The sequence below is a fragment of the Chlorocebus sabaeus genome, chromosome 9 (assembly GCF_047675955.1).
Source record: "Chlorocebus sabaeus isolate Y175 chromosome 9, mChlSab1.0.hap1, whole genome shotgun sequence".
Taxonomy (NCBI): domain Eukaryota; kingdom Metazoa; phylum Chordata; class Mammalia; order Primates; family Cercopithecidae; genus Chlorocebus; species Chlorocebus sabaeus.
The window spans coordinates 27,123,824-27,145,530 of record NC_132912.1 but is presented as its reverse complement, the minus strand read 5'-3'; the positions used below and the strand labels follow the sequence as shown (position 1 = coordinate 27,145,530).

At 41.6% G+C, this 21,707-nt stretch overlaps 2 protein-coding genes and 1 non-coding gene across 12 annotated transcripts in view; 2 read left to right on the top strand and 1 right to left on the bottom strand.

Annotated features, from left to right (window-relative positions):
• ERVFC1 (Endogenous retrovirus group FC1 Env polyprotein) overlaps positions 1-3,548 on the bottom strand; it is a 32,455-nt gene extending 28,907 nt beyond the window's left edge. The window contains exon 1 of the mRNA XM_037983415.2: positions 3,200-3,548. The gene's annotated coding sequence lies outside the window, so the exon portion shown is untranslated. The remainder of the gene's footprint in view (positions 1-3,199) is intronic.
• The window catches only part of ACBD5 (acyl-CoA binding domain containing 5), a 48,298-nt gene continuing 30,101 nt past the window's right edge, over positions 3,511-21,707 (top strand). For 2 of the 10 annotated variants that reach the window (XM_008002627.3, XM_008002626.3), the window contains exons 1-4: positions 3,511-3,564; positions 5,120-5,285; positions 10,699-10,819; positions 14,073-14,145. In XM_008002627.3, coding sequence (XP_008000818.2) covers positions 5,210-5,285; positions 10,699-10,819; positions 14,073-14,145 — 270 coding nt within the window. In that variant the 5' untranslated portion in view covers positions 3,511-3,564; positions 5,120-5,209. Of the gene's footprint in view, positions 3,565-4,134; positions 4,222-4,799; positions 4,927-5,119; positions 5,286-10,698; positions 10,820-14,072; positions 14,146-21,707 lie in introns of those variants that run through there. The other 8 variants (XM_073018819.1, XM_073018818.1, XM_037983418.2 and 5 more) reach the window with 6 other exon arrangements.
• Positions 13,585-13,646, top strand: LOC119618851 (U7 small nuclear RNA). Its single transcript, XR_005235215.1, has one exon. It is a non-coding gene; the product is annotated as a U7 small nuclear RNA (small nuclear RNA).

The following is a 21,707-nucleotide window of genomic DNA, read 5'->3' as shown; positions in this document are numbered from 1 at the left end:
GAGACGGAGTCTTGCTCTGTCGCCCAGGCTGGAGTGCAGTGGCCAGATCTCAGCTCACTGCAAGCTCCGCCTCCCGGGTTTACGCCATTCTCCTGCCTCAGCCTCCCGAGTAGCTGGGACTACAGGCGCCCGCCATCTCACCTGGCTAGTTTTTTTTTGTATTTTTTAGTAGAGACGGGGTTTCACCGTGTTAGCCAGGATGGTCTCGATCTCCTGACCTCGTGATCCGCCCGTCTCGGCCTCCCAAAGTGCTGGGATTACAGGCTTGAGCCACCGCGCCCGGCCTAATCTCACTAATATTTGTCATACCTTCTGTGTTCCTTCCAAATCCTCTTTATCTCCCAAAACTCAGTTCCTCCTCTGCCTTTGCATGTGGTCTATATGGAATGCCCAACTTTTTTTTGGATAGTGATAGGCCTTGCTCTACTGACCAGGCTGGAGTGCAGTGGTGTGATCATAACTCACTGTAACCTCAAACTCCTGGCAAGCGATCCTCCTGCCTTGGCCTCCCAAAGTGCTCAGATTACAGATGTGAGACACTGTGCCCAGCCCACCTCTTTCCCACAGAATGTATCCTCCTTGTTCCTCAAGGTCAGTAAATATGCTTCCTCCTCTCTAGTCTTTTCTGGTTTTCTCCAGAAACCAGGATCAGGAGTCACTATACCTCCTCTGTTTTCCCCAAGCATTTTATTAATAGATCTTTCATAGAATTCATTGCACTGTATGATATGCATTGGATTATATTGCATTATAGTGTTATATTACTGCATCTTTTTCTCCACATTGTAAATTTCTTAAGGATAATTTCCTTTATTCATTTTATGTCCAACATTATATTTCTTGTCATGTAATAAGCAATAAAATTTTGGTGACTTGAATGATGTGAGAAAATAAGAAGAAAAAAACAGACTTGAGGATTACACAGGTGTATGCCTTATTTTTCATTCTGCATAACTTCTGCCTGTATTTTATTGATAACTTTGGCCTTGAATATGTCTCATATTTCGGAATAGGGTGTAGCAAATTAATCATCGAATTGCTTGTTTATACCGTTCAATTTGATCATCACAATTTAGGTCTCTAGCAAGAAGAAAAAGAAGACTTTCACATAGGTGACAAATAAATAGGATACAAATAGGATTTGTTAATAATAGGGATCTGTTAAAAACAAGATAATTTTTATTGTTTTGTGATAATAACAAAGTAAAAGAAATTGTGTTCCTAGGGTTTACTTATAAATTAAACACACTATTACCACTTTATTTTCCAATTTCATCTCTTTAAGAAAAAAAATGTATTACTTTAAAATGATCTATGAGTACAATTTTATATGGAAAGGGCAATAACTACTTTCAATGCAAATAGAAGTTTATCATTGCAAGGGCAGCTGTAAAAAAGACTTTTAATTCACAACAGGGTGTGTGACATAGGCCTGTAATACGGGGCCAATGTCTCTAAGAATTTGAAAACACACTATTACAAAATCAGAAAACAAGCAACAAAACAAAAGTGTCTGTCTTCTCTTCTTTGTCCAATATGTTTGGGTGTTAGTATTGAAGGAGTTCTATAACAAGTGCAAATGATGTGTGAAATGAATCAGCTCTGCCCAGCATATACACAGAGACTATCAAGTTACTTATGTAAATATAGCTCTGCTGTGTTAATTGCTGCAGGACTTAGACAGGTACGGCAGAAAGATGGCCTGATTTAGATGACCTAGACAGTGATGTCACACTAAACGCTTGGAATTGGCTTCATGGCTTTCCTCCCTGACAAGTGACTAACATGGGGGTAGGGTTGAATTTTATGAAGATGTGATACCCTACCATACACACACAATTATTGTATTTCCTTCCTGCCTGTGTTACGGCCTGCTAATGATATACTTTACTTGAATGAACTCATGTGCTCCAAATTTCCTATGGGATAGGGATTGATAATATTCACCATTTTAAGGAAATTACGGCTTGAAAAAACTAAATAATGTGGCAAGAAAGTTACTAAGTTGCCAAGTCAGGGATGGTCCCAGGATTCTGTCTCTGGAGACTGTCCCTTCCACCCCATCACACATGGCCGCTGATCATCCAGACAGGTTTCCATGATGCACAGGATGGTGGGTGCAGTGGGGAGGCAAGACATGTTTACTACACTCACATCTGTCATTTACCAGCAAATCAACCATGGAAAGCACCAGGGTTCTTAAATAAATGACCCCTGTGGGGACTCACCTTACATAGCGGACATGTTCGAAGCAGCCTTGGCTCACACCCAGGCTTGGGGCCTCTGTGGAGACTGCGCATCTGCCCATTTGATGTAGCAGAGCCTCCCAGCACACGCAGTGGGCATGGCCTGCAGAGCGTATTTTTCTCATTCCACAGAGCGTCGATTTTAAGACAGATCACCCTGAATTACCCTTAAAGTTGAGGACAATCTGTCCATCCACTCACACATCACATAAGAGACAGAAACTTCATTCTCTCTCTCTGTGGGTGTGTGAAGACATTTCCGTTCCCTCTCTCCCCCGCCAAGGCACCTGCTCAGCACACTTTCCTGTTTGCTTTTTCCTCTTGGGCAGTGCCCGTCCTCCTTGCCTGATTCAGATCCTTCCCTCGTACTGCTGTCCAATATTTATTGCTCAGCTAAGTATCAAATAAGAGGAAATACAAAAATATTGAAGGCTACTACGTGCTAGGTAATTTCACATTCTTTATTGGAGAAAACCAAATTTTTCAGAGCTTGTTTCTTGACGGTGTCACACCGTGAACTAACGGCAAATCCAAACTGGACTTTGGGCCAAGATAACCCCAAACTCACTCATTTTCCTCAATCCCATCAGAGATCACCCTAAAGAAGGCGATTTATTTTTAAACAACTGAAACATCTATATTTCATCTATATTTCAACTGAAACATCTATATTTATTATTTCCCATTAAAAATAAAAAGGATTCTATTAAATCCAATAAGGGGGAAATGAGTATTTCTTCAATTTAGGTTTGTTCCTTTTATGGAATAAAATAATACGCGTTAGGTGTCACTGCTTTTTAACCACTCATACATTACCATTTGGAATTATTTAGTATTTACAACCCCAAGTTGGTTCTCTAATCTATTTCTCATCTTTGTGTGGTAATTTTACAAAATGTCCTCTTCATTTCTGAAGACAAAGAAACGTGAAACGTTCACGATCAAATGATTACCCCTGTGTTGTATTAGACGAACCCGAAGCAAAGCCTCCGGAGGGCGCTGGAGAAGCCGCAATTTCAGACACCGCCGCAGTCTCAAGACACCACTGAGCGACTGTCCCCTAAGCTGGAAGCGGATGTGGCATTTCGAAGTAGCACGAAATGCAACCGGCTAGGAAGGAGGGCTTTCCGTCGCACTGCTGCTGCGTCCGCTGGACAGAGCCGCCGAACCGGAAGAGCTAGCAGGAACACCGCCCGCCGCTGGGAGGTGTCCGGAAGCGCGGCAGAGCGGGGGACTACATTTCCCATAAGCCCCCGGGGCAGGGCGAGGGGCGGGCGTCGGGGACATTACCGGACAGGCCTTGCCCGGCAATACCAAGGTAAATGCCGGCGCCGCGGCTCCGAGGGAAGAGTAACTTACGATCTGCGCCTAGATTTTTACTAGTAATCCTCCTAACCCATCCCCGAACTGACAAAAACGACTCTTCCATCCGGGAGACTTTGGGATTTCCGGGCCCCAGGACTCCACCCCTCACAACCTAGTCAATCCCCCACCAACGCTGGGCCTGGGGCACTTCCCAAATGCCTAAGGACGCTGGGGGTTGCGCTAGTAAGTTGAAGGCCCAGGGTACCCCCTATCTAGGATTGACGACCCATACTCTTATTGGCCCCTCCCTCCACGCCCAGTATCCTATTTTTATTTTTATTTTTACTTTTATTATTGGTTTCTTAAATAGAGCCAGGGTCTCGCCATATTGCCCAGGCTCGTCTTGAACTCCTGGACTCAAGCCATCCTCTCCCCTCGGCCTCTCAAAGTGTCGAGATTACAGGCGTGAGCCACTGTGCCCGGCCGTCCCCAAGCCCAGTCTCCTATTAAATCCGGCGGGAGGTGCCTGGCTCCCTGGGGCTGGGTGGAAAGGGTAGTAGAGCCGACGACCTCCCCTCTCCTTAGGCTGCTCCTCGGACGTTCTTGGCTCAGGGCGGCGAAAACTGTCGAAGACCTGCGGGCCAAGGACTGCTGAGCACCTCCATCCAAGGTCCCCAATGCTTTTCTCCATCTATCCTTTAGAGTGGTGTCACGATTGCCACTGGAGAGGCTAAGTAACTTGCCCTAGGTCACATAATTTAAATGGCAGTACTGGAGTTTCGCACAGAACCTGCCCCGACTTAAAGCCCTTTGCTTAGGCCCCATTACCTTCCTCAAACCTTAACTTAGGAAAGTGCAGGCGCTGGGGACCGCAGTCATCTTTGTTGCCCAGCGGTGCCGTCGAGTGCAGCTTTGGGCCCAGGCGCAGAACCCAACCGCGCATCCCCAGCGCGCACTTCGTCCACCCGGCTGCCAGAGCGGACACATAGGTCCGGCCTCGGTTTCCCCCTTCTGAACAAAAGCGCGCAGAGGGTGCTCCCCGCACCGAGCCGGGGCTGTGGCCCCCTGGAAGGTTCTCTCTCCTCCTTTCCTCGCTTCCCGGACCCTTCTCTGGGAACAGACGGACCGCGCGCGTCCTCGCCGCGGCGGCGGGTCGAGTGGGTGGGGTTTGCTGCACTGCCGCTGCGGCGGCGACGCCAGTGGATCCTCCGGTGACTCTGGGGCGGGGCTGTGGGGAGGGCACGGACTGACAGACGGACTCCGGCGGAATGGGGGGTGTGGCTGCTCCGCCAGGGTCCCCAGGGTGGGAGAGCGGCTCCGCGGCCACCGGTGCCCGGACCCCCTCTGTCTTCTGCTAGACATGCTCTTCCTCTCGGTGAGTTGTTTTGCTGTCGTCGCGGGCCGGATTCGTGGCCTTAGTCACGCCCCGGGGGAGGAGGAAGGAGCCAGGCCGCTTCGATCCGTGTGGCCTGGATAGGGCAGGGCAAAGGGGAACGAACTGACCCGCTTCGCTCCCGGGCCTCCTCCCTTTGGGGCATGTTGATCCGCGGCTGCGCTCCATGTTCCAGTTTCATGCAGGCTCTTGGGAAAGCTGGTGCTGCTGCTGCTTGATTCCCGCCGACAGACCTTGGGACCGGGGCCGACGCTGGCAGCTGGAGATGGCGGACACGAGATCCGTGCACGAGACCAGGTTTGAGGCGGCAGTGAAGGTGATCCAGAGTTTGCCGAAGAATGGTACGTGCGCTGGGCCCCGGCTGGAGACGCCTCCTGCAGAGAGCCCCGAAGCCCCGGCTTACCTCTTTTCACTTTTTGGTTCTAGTGTTGTTTATTTAGCCTACTTTTTTTTTCCGTGTAGGAGCCATGTAGTGGAAGAGGAGCTATTGAATATGAATTAATTAACTTTTGATCTTCCAAACCGGAGAAAAATGTAATATCCAGATTTTAAGTAGTTCCTATTGTTGAAAACAAAAGTCTTGTCACTTAATGACTGCGGATTTGGGTATACTAAAAAAAAAAAAAAAAAATCCGGGCCAGGCGGAGTGGCTCACGCCTGTAATCCCAGCACTTTGGGAGCCCGAGGTGGGTGGATCACCTGAGGTCAGGAGGTCAGGACCAGCCTGACCAATGTGGTGAAACTCCGTCTCTACTAAAAAATACGAAAATTAGCCGGGCGTGGTGGTGTGCGCCTGTAGTCCCAGCTACTCGGGAGGCTGAGACAGGAGAATTGCTTGAACCCAGGAAGCAGAGGCTGCAGTGACCCGATATCGTGCCACTGCACTCCAGCCTGGTCGAGAGAGCCAGACTCCGTATCAAAAAAAAAAAAAAAAAAAAAAGGCCAAAAGAACAAAAACAAAATTGTAGGCTGGGGTGTCTAATGCCACACACTCATAGGGTCTACCAGCTGAAGCCTTTTGAAAACTTTTGATATGAAGGGACAGAAAAGAAAGAATACAGTTAATTGTGAAATAATTTCTCTCTATTTATTTAAATACATATATATTTTCTACCTTTTTATTTGCTATTCCATTATATAAGGTTCTCTTTTATATTCATATTGGACCTTCTTTCCAGCTTGTGAGAAAAAAGTCATTCCAGTTGCTAAACTCTTTTTGTATTTAATGTGTTATTTCTCTGGCTGCTTTTTAGATTTCTTTTCTATCTTCGGTTTTCAGCAATTTGACTAGTAGGTGTGGTTTTTCTTCATATTAACCCTGTTAACGATTTGGAGAGCTTTTTGAATTTGTAATTTTGTGTCATAGACCAATGCGAAGTTTTTGCCTATTAGTTAAATATTTTTCTCTGTTCTAAATGCAGAGTCTTAGAGAGGAAGGCGTACTTTTCAATTCGTATCTTTCTACATTATATGAATTATATTTCACAATAAACATATTTATTTATTTAGAGATGGAGTTTCGCTCTTGTTGCCCAGGCTGGAGTGCAATGGTGCAATCTCAGCTCACCGCAACCCCCACCTCCCGGGTTCAAACGATTCTTCTGCCTCAGCCTCCCGAGTAGCTGGGATTACACGCATGCATTACCATGCCCGGCTAATTTTGTATTTTTAGTAGAGACGGGGTTTCTCCATGTTGGTCAGGCTGGTCTCAAACTCCCAAGCTCAGGTGATCCGCCCGCCTAGGCCTCCCAAAGTGCTGGGATTACAGGCATGAGCCACCGCGCCTGGCCCAATAAACATATTTAGAAAGTAATGTTAGGTACTACTACTGTGCCACAATTGTAAAGCTAGCTGAACACAACAATAATACTATAGTATTTAATCATGGTTTCTGTTTTCATTAATTATCATCTGGCTAGGTAACAAATATTCAACACAAATCATTCAGTAAAAATTAATTAAATGCAGATTCAGGAAGTTTTTAAAACAAATACACACAAAATAGTGTTCCATTTGTAATTTCTTTCCTTCTACGGTGTTGTCTGAACCTTTTGTAATTTCAGACATTCTATTGCAGGAGGACATACGGGGGACTGAAAGATAAGAAAGAATAAACAAAATATAAAGAAATAACGTATAAATTTATTTAGGTATTGATTTTTTAAGTCCCTGATTATTAGAGTTTATAGAAAGGTATGATTCTAAGAGCTTTATGTAACTAGTATGTTTACACTTTCTCCTAAAGCACACGTTTTTATAGTTTTTTGAAAACTGGTAAAGCTAGACTGATGTCTCTAGGCCACTATCCCTGTTGACATTCCTTATTAGGAAACCCATATAAAGTACACTTTGTATTTACATAACATTTAAGAAGGTATTGCAAAGTTTTAAGATACCCTATCCGCTGGCGCGGTGGCTCACTCCTGTAATCCCAGCACTTTGGGAGGCCGAGGCGGGCTGATCACAAGGTGGGCGGATCACAAGATCAGGAGATCAAGACCATCCTGGCTAATACCGTGAAACCTCGTCTCTACTAAAAATACAAAAAATTAGCCGGGCGTGGTGGCGGGCACCTGTAGTCACAGCTACTGGGGAGGCTGAGGCAGGAGAATGGCATGAACCGGGGAGGCAGAGCTTGCAGTGAGCTGAGATCCTGCCACTGCACTCCAGCCTGGGCGGCAAGAGACTATGTCTCCAAAAAAAAAAAAAAAAAAAAAGGATAACATATCAGGCCAGGCATGGTGGCTCACACCTGTAGTCCCAACACTTTGGGAGGCTGAGACAGGCCCTGAGGTCAGGAGTTCAAGACCACCCTGGCCAACATGGTGAAACCCCACCTCTACTAAAAATACAAAAATTAGCTGGGTGTAGTGACCGGCTCCTGTAATCCCAGCTACCTGGGAGGCTGAGACAGGAAAATCGCTTGAACTCACGAGGTGGAGGTTGCAGTCAGCTGAGACTGCACCATTGCACTCCAGCCTGGGTGACAAGAGCCAGACTCCAACTCAAAAAAAAAAAAGAGATACCCTATCAAGTGGTAACTGTGTTGGACAACATCCAGTATACTGTTATCCCTTGAAACTAAGTTGATATTAATTGAAGCAGAAGTTTGTTATAATGAATTATAAATATTTTTGTAATACTACTTTTAAACCATTTGATTTGCTTTGAATCATTATGCGAAGAGCAAGATCTTGGAGTTTTTTGTTCCTTATTGCTCAATCCTTATTTAAGGCCTGAAATAGTAATGAATCCTATGGCATCTATGTTTGGTATGACCTTAACCTTTTAAAATTTAAATTCTTAGCTAATATTTCAAATACATATTAAATACATCATGTATGAGCACCTTGAGAACAGAAATCTTACTTGTCTTACACACAGACTACACTCAATAAATGATCTCGGTTTTTGTTTTTTTAATATCATTCACCTAAGCCAATAAACTTATTTGGTTGACTTACTGAAGATATTTTGAGATTAAACTTTTGATCTTTTAAATTTAGATTTGTGTTATTTAAATAAGTGACCGTTTTAAACTGTGGTTTCTCCATTTTTTTCCCCTCTGCTTTATAAAGGTTTATGTCATTAAAACCCTGTATCTATTAGGTACTCCTAAATGTGCATATATTATACAGATAATTATTATGGTGATTTGAGAATTAATTATGCACTCTCGGCCAAACCTGAAACACCAGCTCTCAGTTTATCTGTGTGGTAATTTCCACAGCTTTTTTTTTTTTGAGACCAAGTCTTGCTCAGCTGCCCAGGCTGTAGTGCAGTGGTGTGATCTTGGCTCACTGCAAACACCATCTTCTGAGTTCAAGCAATTCTCCTGTCTCGGCCTCCTGAGTAGCTGGGATTACATGCACCCGCCATCATGCCCAGCTAAATTTTGTGTTTTAGTAGAGACGGGGTTTCACTGTGTTGGCCAGGCTGGTCTTAAACTCCTGACCTCAGGTGATACGCCCACCTCGGCTTCCCAAAGTGCTAGGATTACCGGTGTGAGCCACTGTGCCCAGCCCACACAGGTCTTATAAACTGCTAGCTTATGCAATTTACAAACTTTAAAAAAATCTTGTTACAATTTTTATTTTTATTTTTATAATTTTGTTATAAATGTAATATACACTGATGTTTAAAACTTTTTTAAAAACAGATAAGTGAAAAGGAAAAGAATCTGTATACTTACTATTCAGAGATAGTCTTTAAACATTTTATGTTTATCTTTCTACTGTACTTTTTACGTATATAAATATTTGCCAAAATGTATCATATTATATATGTTGTTTTTAAACTTGTTTTTCTAAATTTATAGTAGATCGTGGAACTTATACCATTATTTATATTTTTCTACAATATAACTTTTTAGGGCTATAGTTATATATTGTCCTGTTACATTTATATATCATAATTATTTAAACATTTATTATAAAACATTAACATTCCAATTTTTCAGTTATTGAGAATACAACTTACAGCACTTGCTTATACAATTTGAATTTTTTTTTTTTTTTTTTTTTGAGACAGGGTCTTTCTCTGTCGCCTAGGCTGTAGTGCAGTGGTATGATCACAGCTCACTGCATCCTTGACCTCCCTAGGCTCAGGAGATCCTCTCTGCTTAGCCTCCTGAGTAGCTGGGACTACAGGGTGTGACATCACACCCAGCTAATTTTTGTTTTTATTTTTTCTAGAGACAGGGTTTTGCTATGTTGCTCAGGCTGGCCTTGAACTCCTGAGGGTCAGGCAATCTGCCCACCTCAGCTTCACAGAGTGCTGGGATTACAGGCGTGAGCCACCACAACTGGCCAATTTAAAAGTTTTAAACATGAGAAAAGTTACAGATATGCTAGAAACATATATGAAGAATTATCATCAGATTGATGTCTCCAAAATTACAGAGATAGGAAGTGAGAAATCTGTTTTGTCTTAGATTAATTCTTTTTCTTTTTTTTTTTTTTTTTTTTTTTTTGAGACGGAGTCTTGCTCTGTAGCCCGGGCTGGAGTGCAGTGGCCGGATCTCAGCTCACTGCAAGCTCCGCCTCCCGGGTTTACGCCATTCTCCTGCCTCAGCCTCCCGAGTAGCTGGGACTACAGGCGCCCGCCACCTCGCCCGGCTAGTTTTTTGTATTTTTAGTAGAGACGGGGTTTCACCGTGTTAGCCAGGAGGGTCTCGATCTCCTGACCTCGTGATCCGCCCGTCTCGGCCTCCCAAAGTGCTGGGATTACAGGCTTGAGCCACCGCGCCCGGCCGATTAATTCTTTTTCAACCATAGTGTATACTCTTTGGCTTTAGCCCCAAATTCGTTATCTACTGAGAATTTGAAATTTGGCAGAGTGTACATGTAACTTTTTCACTTACGCTAGTCAGTTTTGATTTGTCATAATCTTTGAATAAAAATACCTTATTACGATTGATTAATAATAGTTATTCTATATTTTAGTATGTTTTTAAAGAGACATTTGCTGGTTATTTTGGTTAAATCTACTGCATGTCTATTCATGTATTGTTTTATTTATTGAACCATCTTAGGCGTTGCTATTAAAGTTTAAAATCTCAGAGTGTTTTGAAATCAAAGAAGCAAACAACTGACAGAACCATAACTTTTGTTTCTATAAGATAGAAATAAATCATTAGCTAAAGTATTAATGCAATATAAAATCACTATTAGTATAGCTAAGCTAATTATAACCTTAGATTAACTATCAGTTGTATTCCCCAGGTGATCTGTATTTAATGTGTGTTTCCAACAGGTTCATTCCAGCCAACAAATGAAATGATGCTTAAATTTTATAGCTTCTATAAGCAGGCAACTGAAGGACCCTGTAAACTTTCAAGGCCTGGATTTTGGGATCCTATTGGAAGATATAAATGGTAATTTTTTGTGTAGAGCTATGCAAGAATTTAAATTTTAATGACATAATTATCATATGGCTGTTACTTAAGTGGTTATACGTTATTCTGTGCAGGAAGTGTCCTAGGTATCTAGGTATTGGGTACAATTTTTATCCTCCAGGTTTTTTTTTTTTTTTTTTTTTTTTTTTTTTGAGACAGAATCTCATTCTGTCACCCAGGCTGGAGTGCAGTGGCAGGATCTCGGCTCACTGCAGCCTCTGCCTCCTGAGTTCAAGTGATTCTCCTGCCTCAGCAACCTGCGTAGCTGGGATTACAGGCATGCGCCACCGCGGCCAACTAATTTTTGTATTGTTAGTAGAAACGGGGTTTCACTATGTTGGCCAGGCTGGTCTCAAACTCCTGGCTTCAGGTGATTCACCCACCTCGGCCTCCCAAAGTGCTGGGATTACAGGCGTGAGCCACCATGCCCAGCCTTTCCAGGTGCTCTTAGTACAATTTTGCACAAATAGGAAAATCTTGGGGAGGAGAGAAAAATAGTAAAACCAAAAGGAATAGGTACATCAAAGATAAAGAAGCATTTTCAATTAATCTTTACTTTTATGGAGTTTTTCTCTTTTTTTTTTTTAAAGGCAAGAGCAACTCCCTACCTAAGTTAAAGAAACAAACTTTAACTGCCTCTTTTGCCTCCAAGAAAAATAATGGCTTTTCCTTGTTTGTGTTGAGCCTTGAAGATAATAAGTAACTAGGAATATGACTCAGGTACTGCCACGCTAACTTTTTCTCTAAGCCGTCACTTCTGACCTACTGTAATTGAATAGAAATTTGATTTTTTGTATACTTAAAAGAATTCTAAACTAAAAAGTATACTTAAATGAATTATAAACTATAAATTAAAAGAATTATAGACACAGATACCTGTACCTGTCCGTGCTGTTTTCCCAGTTGAGTAACAGTTGATATTCTTAATACAATTGAAACCTTCACAAATGTCTGAGAAAAGTCAATTTTAGACTGCACATCATGAACAGAACATGCTAATTGGTGAAACATGTTTTATTTATTTCTTTATTTTTGAGATGGAGTTTCGCTCTTATTGCCCAGGCTGGAGTGCAATGGCGTGATCTCAACTCACCACAACCTCTGCCTCCCAGGTTCAAGCGATTCTCCTGCCTCAGCCTCCTGAGTAGCTGGGATTACAGGCATGTGCCTCTACGCCTGGCTAATTTTGTATTTTTAGTAGCGATAGGATTTCTCCATGTTGGTCAGGCTACTCTTGAACTCCTGACCTCAGGTGATCCGCCTGCCTCGGCCTCCCAAAGTGCTGGGATTATAGGTGTGAGCCACTGCGCCCTGTGGTGAAGCATGTTTTAAAACCCACACTTTTTTTTGGACACAGGGTCTCACTCCCATCACTCAGGCTGGAGTGCAGTGGCACGATCACGGCTCACTGCAACCTCTGCCTCCTGGGCTGAAACAATTCTCCCACCTCAGCCTCCCTAGTAGCCGGTACCACATGCTTGTGCCATCACACCCGGCTAATTTTTAAAATTTTTTCCTAGACGGGGTTTGCCTGTGTTGCCCAGGCTGGTCTCAAATTTCTGGTCTCAAGTGATCCACCTGCCTTGGCTGGGATTACAGGTGTGAACCACCATGCCACACCAGTTTTGTTTTTTTTTTTTTCTCTTGAGACGGAGTCTCGTTCTGTCTCCCAGGCTGGAGTACAATGGCGCGATCTTGGCTCACTGCAATCTCTGCCTCCCGGGTTCAAGCAGTTCTCCTGCCTCAGCCTCACGAGTAGCTGGGATTCCAGGCACGTGCCACCACGCCTGGCTAATTTTTGTGTCTTTAGTAAAGATAGAGTTTTACCATGTTGTCCAGGCTGGTCTCAAACTCCTTACCTCAAGTGATCTGCCCACTTTGGCCTCTCAAAGTGCTGGGATTACAGGCGTGAGCCACTGCACCCAGCCCATTTTTGTTTGTTTTTTGTCCACACATTGTGATGTTCAGTTTCTTCACCCTGAATTGGAAGTGCCTAAGCTCGTTTTAAGATTTCTTAGTATTCTACTTTCCTTTAAGATCTTTATGAATTGTCATAAAATAACAGGTTAAATGAAATAGTAATATGTTATTATTTCATATAACTTAATTTTAGTAGTATTAAATATTATTTAATATGATTTGATTTACCCATTTTAAGAAGATTAAATTATTTGCTTCATGTTTCCCCCTAGAATTGACCTTTGGTGGAGTTAAACACCTTCAGGGAAAAACATATAAAAAGGAGGGTTTACACGTTGGGCAAAAATTTGAAAGAACTATTATTATTTAGGGGTTTAAAAATTTCCTGTCTCTCACATTTTCAGTATCCTAGAAGTGAGAAACCATTTCCTTTTTCAGTTCAAATGTATAAGTTAGGCTCTTATTTAAATTAATAGAACCTTTTAACCAAAATGTCTGTTCATTTAAAACATGGCTGGCTGGGCGCAGTGGCTCATCCCTCTAATCCCAGCACTTTGGGAGGTCAAGGCGGTGGATCACTTGAGGTTAGGAGTTCAAGACCAGCCTGACCAACATGGTGAAACTCCATCTCTACTAAAATACAAAAATTATCTGGGTGTGGGGGCGCATGCCTGTAATCCCAGCTACTCAGGAGGCTGAGGCAGGAGAATCTCTTGAATCCAGGAAGTGGAGGTTGTAGTGAGCCAAGATCACACCGCTGCACTCCAGCCTGGACAACACAGCGAGACTCCATCTCAAAAAAAAAAAAAAAAAAAACCATGCCTGAGTGTTACAGCTCTTTTAGAATTTTTCTAGCAGGCTTTCTGGTCTTTGCCGGAAAGCCTATTGAGAAATTTATGTTAAAAAGAAAAAGAAAATATGCCTGCGACAATTAATGTAGTCTTGTACACTTGATCTTAGCGAAAGCCTGAGAAGCAACAATGTAGTCTTCTAAAATGTTTATTTCTGTTACTGTTCTTTGTAATAATATAAAAACTGAAGAGTTCTTATCAAATATTTATGAATAGTCTGTAGTCTCTGGTATATTACTCCATAGATGGGTTATATACTTATTTGTTTTAAATACTATTTAATTTGCTAGTTTATTTGCTGTGATAATTTTCTTCATGGTGGCACATTTAAGACAATCCTGTTATGGCTTTAAGTAGAGCCTGTTTTAATTAGTAACCCTATAGCATCAACTATAAATTATATTCTGAGCAGTGAAAAATCAGATGTCTCTTTGTCATTATGTGGATATTTTCATTTCTAGGGATGCTTGGAGTTCACTGGGTGATATGACCAAAGAGGAAGCCATGATTGCATATGTTGAAGAAATGAAAAAGGTAGGGAAAATAATTCACAGTTAAAATGAAAATTCAGAGCAGCTCTAATTTAATTTGGTTATCAGACAAATTAGTTGCTTTGCTTTAAGGAGACTGTAGTATGTTATACAATAGAATCTAGATTATTGGGTTTATTAGGACTCTTCTGCTTCATTAAAGTTCATCTTAAGATAAGTGTTTTTTCCTTAAGATATATAACACTGTGATGATGTGATGTTTTATTTTGTTTTTGTTTTGAGACGGAGTCTTGCTCTGTAGCCCCGGCTGCAGTGCAGTGGCGCGACCTTGGCTCGCTGCAACCTCCACCTTTCAGATTCAAGTGATTCTCCTGCCACAGCCTCCCAAGTAGCTGGGACTACAGGTGCACACCACTACGCCCAGCTAATTTTTGTACTTTTAGTAGAAATGTGGTTTTTCCATGTTGGTCAGGCTGGTCTCAAACTTCTGACCTCAAGTGATCACGTGCCTCAGCATCCCAAAGTGCTGGGATTACAGGCATGAGCCACTGCGCCTAGCCTGTTTTTTGATTTTTAATCTTCCTTATCTTTCTCTGTAGTCAACTTCTTAAGAAGTGTAGAAATAGTAATCTTTGAAAATATTGAAGTCTCTTACTCAGGAGTCTAGGAAGTAGCTGGACTCTCTTGAAAGTATTTCTGCTTTGGAACTTTTTACTTAGTTCAATAATGTTCTCATGCCAGTTTTCACTCATAAATTGAGGTAGGTATTCTCATCACTGGAATTCTGTAAGAAGTCACATTTTTCTGTGAGTACGTAGATCCATCAGAAGTATAATAAGATAAGTTTTTTTTCCTGTGAGTACATAGATCCTTCAGAAGCATGGTAAGATAAGTTTTCAGGTTCTCTGCTAACTAGTAAGCAGGGACGTTCATTTTAACTAGCTCTTTTAAGTGTGTCAAAGGCATTCTTTTGAGGAGTAAGTATATGAAGAAATCATGAATTTTAAAGATGATCATAGAGACTTTTTTTTTGTTTTGTTTTGTTTTGTTTTGAGATGGAGTCTCACTCTGTTGCCTGGGCTAGAGTGCAGTGGCATGATCTTGGTTGACTGCAACCTCCGCCTCCTGGGTTCAAGAGATTCTCTTGCCTCAGCCTCCCAAGTAGCTGGGATTACAGGTGCACGCCACCACACCAGGCTAATTTTTGTATTATTAGTACAGGTGGGATTTCACCACGTTGGCCAGGCTGGTCTCAAACTCCAGACCTCAGGTGATCCATGCACCTTGGCCTCCCAAAGTGCTGGGATTATGGGTGTTAGCTGCCATGCCCGGCTGAGACTTTTTATAAAGAACCATTTTTATGTTAGACATGGATCAGAGGTTGTGAAATCTAAGTTTGATAATTTTTAATAAATTATCTTTGAACATAAAGAAAATCTGTAAAAAAGAATAGTTTTTTGCCATATGATTTGATGGTATTAATCTTGGTAGTAATTTTTATTTGTTATTACTAGATTTAGACTAGTTTTTTTTTGTTGTTGTTGTTTTTTAATTTCTTCTACACTGCTTATAGTCACGCCCTTTGTTACCTTCTTGCAGTTTTTATTTGGTAGACTTTGTAACAAAGGGCAGAGTTTAGTTCTTTTGGCTATTAACTATGTCAACACAATAACAGATAGGCCTTTCAAAAGCAGAGAAAGAAAGATAATCGAAAGCCTTTTGGTTTCATAACTATTTCTCTCTCTTTTTTGTTTTTTAACCTTAAATTTCTTTATTATTTTTAGGACATGCTTCTATAATGTAAAGTTGAATTGACACATTAAGTAAAATTTACCCATTTTTCCTATTCAATTGTGTTAATGGTATAGCCACATTTTAAAGTTGGAGGACGATAAAGCAATGTGTATTCTGCCTTTTTCCCTAAGAAAGATTAAAACTGTATTGCTGCTAAAATACCTGTAACTCCTTCTTTAATTAAAATAATTTATTTATTTTCATTCAGACTTTAAAAATTTCATTGCATATTGTGAATATGGCAAAGTTTACAGTGCAGTTTTAGAGGTAAACCTAAAAATATCAAGATACCCATAAATTGAAAATTTGATTACTCTTTTGAATTGTTTTTAGAGTTTAGCTTTATGACTATCAGTCAATAAAATAGCATGTTTCTAAATAATCTTGTGGGATAGTACATTATCCCAAAGATTTGATTATTGAATTTGGGACTTATTCTAATTTCAATAATTTACTAATTGAAGCACTTGTTAAATTATCTCCTTAAATGTAGTCTTTGTCATTTTTTTTTTTTTTTTGAGACAGGGTCTGGTTCTGTTGCTCAGGTTGGAGTGCAGTGGTGCATGCCTCAACCTCTCAAGTAACTGGGATTACAGGGGCATGCCATCACGCCCAGCTAATTTTTAGTATTTTTAGTAGAGATGGGGTTTCACTGTGTTGGCCAGGCTGGTCTCAAACTCCTGACCTCAGGTGATAAACTTGCCTCGGCCTCCCAAAGTGCTGGGATTACAAGCGTGAGCCACCGTGCGCCTGGCCTGTCACTGTCATTATTCTTTAGAGTATAAATCTCATTTTATGTCTTTGTAGTCAGAGGTTTCAGCAATCTTATTAATTTAACTTATATTTTATAATGAATGATGTTTTGTAAAAAGTGACTTTTCATAATTTTTAAGTTGCCCCATAAAATATCACTGAGAAAGTTGATTGAATAAAAAATTCTTTTAACCCCGGGCATGGTGGCTCATGCCTGCAATCCGAGAACTTTGGGAAGCCGAGGCGGGCAGATCACCTGAGGTCAGGAGTTTGAGACCAGCCTGGCCAATATGGCAAAACCCCATCTCTACTAAAAATACAAAAAAATTAGCCTGGTGTGGTGGCATGCACCTGTAGTCCCAGCTACTCGGGAGACTAAGGCAGGAGAATCACTTGAACCAGGGAGGCAGAGGTTGCAGTGAGCCGAGATTGCACCACTGCACTGCAGCCTGGGTGACAGAGCGAGAATCTCTTTAAAAAAAAAAAAAACAAACTATTTTAGCATAATAGAATTATGTTTTGTAGAAAATTGCTTTTCATAATTGATAAAGTGTCCCATAAAATGTCACTGAAAAACTTGATAGAATAAAACATTATTTTAATATAATGTAATAGGATTTTAGCTTTGAGGGAAAGTAATGTGGCTTGAGGGGTGAGAGAAATGCATGTTTAATTCAGTAAGGTTTATTTATAGACGTATAAAATTCTCTTTTTTTGAGGCAGTGTCTCGCATTGTCGCCTGGGCTAGAGTGTAATGGCACCATCTTGGCTCACTGCAACCTCTGCCTCCTCGGTTCACGCCATTCTCCTGCCTCAGCCTCCCGAGTAGCTGGGATTACAGGCACAAACCACCACACCTGGCTAATCTTTTGTGTTTTTAGTAGAGATGGGATTTCACTGTGTTGGCCAGACTGATCTCAAACTCCTGACTCCGTGATCTTCCCACTTTGGCCTCCCAAAGTGCTGGGATTATAGGCGTGAGCCACCATGCCTGGCCAAAATTCTATTTTTTTTGGTACAAATTTAGGCTATCTTCTGGGGATTTCCAGAGTATTCAGCTAACATTTGAATAATGTGCCTTATGTCTGTTGAATTTAAAAAGAGATGGGTGTACTCTACCCTGGCTCCACGTTAGAATCACTAGGGGATCTTGTGAAAAAATACAAATGCCCTAGGATGACCCCGGACTAATTATTTCAGGATTTCTAAGAGATTGGGATAATCGCTGTAATACAGGGAGGATTAGAGGATGGTCCCATTAAAGATGGAATCTTGGCCGGGCGCGGTGGCTCATGCCTGTTATCCCAGCACTTTGGGAGGCTGAGACAGGCAGATCACCTGAGGTCAGGAGTTAGAGACCAGCCTGGCCAACATGGTGAAACTCCATCTCTACTAAAAATACAAAAATTTAGCTGAGTGTGATGGCAGGCGCTTGTAATCTCAGCTACTAGAGAGGCTGAGATGGAAGAATCACTTGAATCAAGGAGGTGGAGGTTGCAGTGAGCCAAGATCACACCATTGCATTCCAGCCTGAGCAACAGAGTGACACTCTTGTCTTAGAAAAGAAAGAGAGAAAGAGAGAGAAAAAGAGAAAGGAAAGAAAGAAAGGAAAGGAAAGAAAGGGAAGGGAAGGGAAAAAGGAAAAGGGGAGGAAAGGAAGGAAACAAGGAACCTGAAAGTTGTCATGGCTGAGGGTCTAGTCCAAGGGAGGAAGAGAGGAAGGGAGGGAAGGGAGGGAAGGGAGGGAAGGGATGGAAAGGAGGGAAGGGAGGGAAGGGAAGGAAGGAAACAAGGAACCTGAAAGTTACTATGGCCGGGGGTCTAGTCCATAGCTCAACAACTCTAGAATACCAAGAACACCAACTTTCTCTGAGTACTGAGGGTTGGCTTTTGTTTTAAGGTTTCACTCATAGTAAACATATTTTGCACATTGAGGGGGAAAACGAATGCTAGTTTCTTAGAGTGAGTAATAGGCTTCTAGTGATCAGCATACTCAGGACTGATATCTAGGTCACTCTTCAAAAGGTTAGAAGCGCTTGGGAGACTAATTAGTGATTCTGTTGTACAGAGAGTAGAGCGTTGGGATTTGGATGGCTTTAAGAGATGTGGTCATTTTGGACCAAAAAAGCCTGAGAAATTTAGTCTTCACTTCCTTAGAGTGTATCTACACCTTTCCAGTATATTTTCATCATCTAGAAATGATGTCTGTCACTGAGAAAAAGTGCTGGATAGACCTAGAAGAATTATTGTGCTTTGGATGCTGCTTTTCTGGTGTCCATGCAGCTTACCAGGTATTTCTGTCAAAACATTCTTCAGTTGCTTGGGTTATAATATATTAAGTTAGCATAGTTAACTTATAACTTTAGACCAGGGATGTCCAATCTTTTGGCTTCCGTGAGCCACACTGGAAGAATAATTGTTTTAGGCCACACATAAAATACATGGATACTAACAATAGCTGGTGAACTAAAAAAAAAAAAAAAAAAAAAAAAAAAATCGCAAAAAAAACATAATGTTTTAAGAAAGTTTATGAATTTGGGCCAGGCGCAGTGGCTCACGCTTGTAATCCCAGCTAGTAATCCCAGCACTTTGGGAGGCCGAGGTGGGTGGATCTCTTGAGGTCAGGAGTTCAGACCAGCCTGGGTAACATGGTGAAACCCTGTCTCTACTAAAAATACAAAAAGTTAGCCGATCATGGTGATGTGTGCCTGTAGTCTCAGCTACTTGGGCAGCTGAGGTAGAAGAATTGCTTGAACCCCAGAGGCAGACGCTGCAGTGAGCCAAGGTTGTGCCACTGTACTCCAGCCTGTGCGACAGAGTGAGACGCTGTCTCTATAAAAGAAAAAAAGAAAAAAAAAAAGTTTACGAATTTGTGTTGGGTATTTAAAGCCATCTTGGGCCACATGCGGCCTGAGGACTGCAGATTGGACAAGGTTGGTTTAGATAACATCTTCTCTGAGGGTAGGTAGTAGTTAGCTAGACTGAGATTTGTCTGTGTCTGCTTGTGTGTGTGTGTGTGTGTGGTCTATATCTCATGTGCGTACATGTACACCATTTCTTGTATTTCAACATTGGTGTAAGGGAGATAATTTTGCAAATGGCTGAGATCATTCTTGGTTTGTGTATGTTTAAAGTTTCTTCCTCAGAGAATAACCTCTTCAAAAGGGTAGAGGCAAGGGCTGAGAAACTTCCTATTGGGTACTGGGTGACTGGATCAATAGAAGCCCAAACTTCAGCATCACACAGTGTACCCTTATAACAAACCTGCACATATACCCTCTGAATCTAAAAGAAAAAGAAAAACCAAAGAGAGTAACCTCATCAATTTTGGATGTGTCTTGCTTTGGTTACTGTGTCTTCACTATATTAACTACTGACATTCTGGTTTGTTGACAGAATGATTACTCAGTTGATACTTCCTTAGTGCCAATGGATACTCCTTTTATTTCATGCTGACATTTCAAGTCCACAGTTTACTCTTTTACCCTGTGGGGCATGAGAAACCCAGATGCTGAATTTAGTAGCCTTAAAAATAAGGATGAAGTTAAGAAAGAGATCTTGTAATAAGCCTTGAGAAATAGAGATGTTGCTTGCTTGTCAGGATGTGGTATGTGATTGGCTTACTAGATTCTGCTAACTGAAGTCTTGATATTACAGCGGCGTGGGATAGTGTAAAGGGTGCTGATTTATGTTTGAATTGTTTCTCTGCCGTTTGTTAGTTGTGACTTGGTCACAACTTTCTCCTGGTTTGAATCTGATTCTCAGAATTATTATAATTCAAATATGTTACAGCTCAGATATTTATAATAAATAATAAAACATTCCTTCACATAGCCCTAGCCTCATAACAAATGTTTCCTTTAGCAAAAAGAAATTTTGTGATTAAAGCATTCCTTTCACAGTACATTCAGAGGAGCAACAATCAGATAATTTACTCCAAGCTGTAAAATTAAATTATAATCACTAGAACCAGTTATTGTTAATATAGTTCATTCTGTGTAATCTCTCTCAACAACCTCCTCCTACACATACAACACGGTGGGGAATGGTGTTGATGAGCATGTCTCAGATCAAAATCCTATCAGAGTTGCTGACTACCATAGACCACTGATGATCCATCTTATATCTGGTTTAGAAATAAAAGCATGTTGTTTGAACAATAATTTTAGGGTTTTGGCTGGGCGCAGTGGCTAACACCTATAACCCCAGCACTTTGGGAGGCCGAGGTAGGTGAATCACTTATGAAGGTGTCTGAAATTGCTCGAAGGTGAGAATTGCTTGAACCCGGAAGGTGGAAGTTGCAGTGAGCTGAGATTGTACTGCTGCACTACAGCCTGGGTGATGATGGAGTAAGACTCTGTCTCTAAAAAAAAAAAAAAAAGAAAGAAAGAAAGGAAGAAAGGGAGGGAGGGAGTGAAGGAGCCAGTTCTGGTATCTTTTTTTTTTTTTTGGGAGACAGAGTCTCACTCTGTTGCCCAGACTGGAATGCAGTGGTGCGATCTTGGCTCACTGTAACCTCCACTTCCTGGGTTCAAGCAATTCTCCTGCCTCATCCTCCCAAGTAGCTGGGATCACAGGTGCATGCCACCAAACATGGCTAATATTTGTATTTTTAGTAGAGATGGAGCTTCACCATATTGGCGAGGCTGGTCTCGAACTCCTGACCTCAGGTGATCCTCCTGCCTCGGCCTCCCAAAGTGCTGAGATTACTGGCATGAGCCCAGCCCCCGGTATCATATTAAACATACTGTGATTAGCACACACAGAGCTGACTGTATTCTTTTTAATATCTGCAAAATATTTCAAATCTAGAAGTACTTTAGTTTCTTTGATCAGTCACTAATTGATGGCTGTTTAAATACCTTTTCAGTTAATTTACCTTGCTCTTTAAATTTGATGATTCTAAATTGGCCCATATTTATGAAGGTGTCTGAAAGTGATTGCCATTTCCTACTTTACTTTTGTGCCCTGTTAGAAATACTATGCTACCTTATTGTTAAAGAACAGACATCATAATTTTATTCTAACTTCAGTTTTCTATTTCATTTAGTGAAAGCC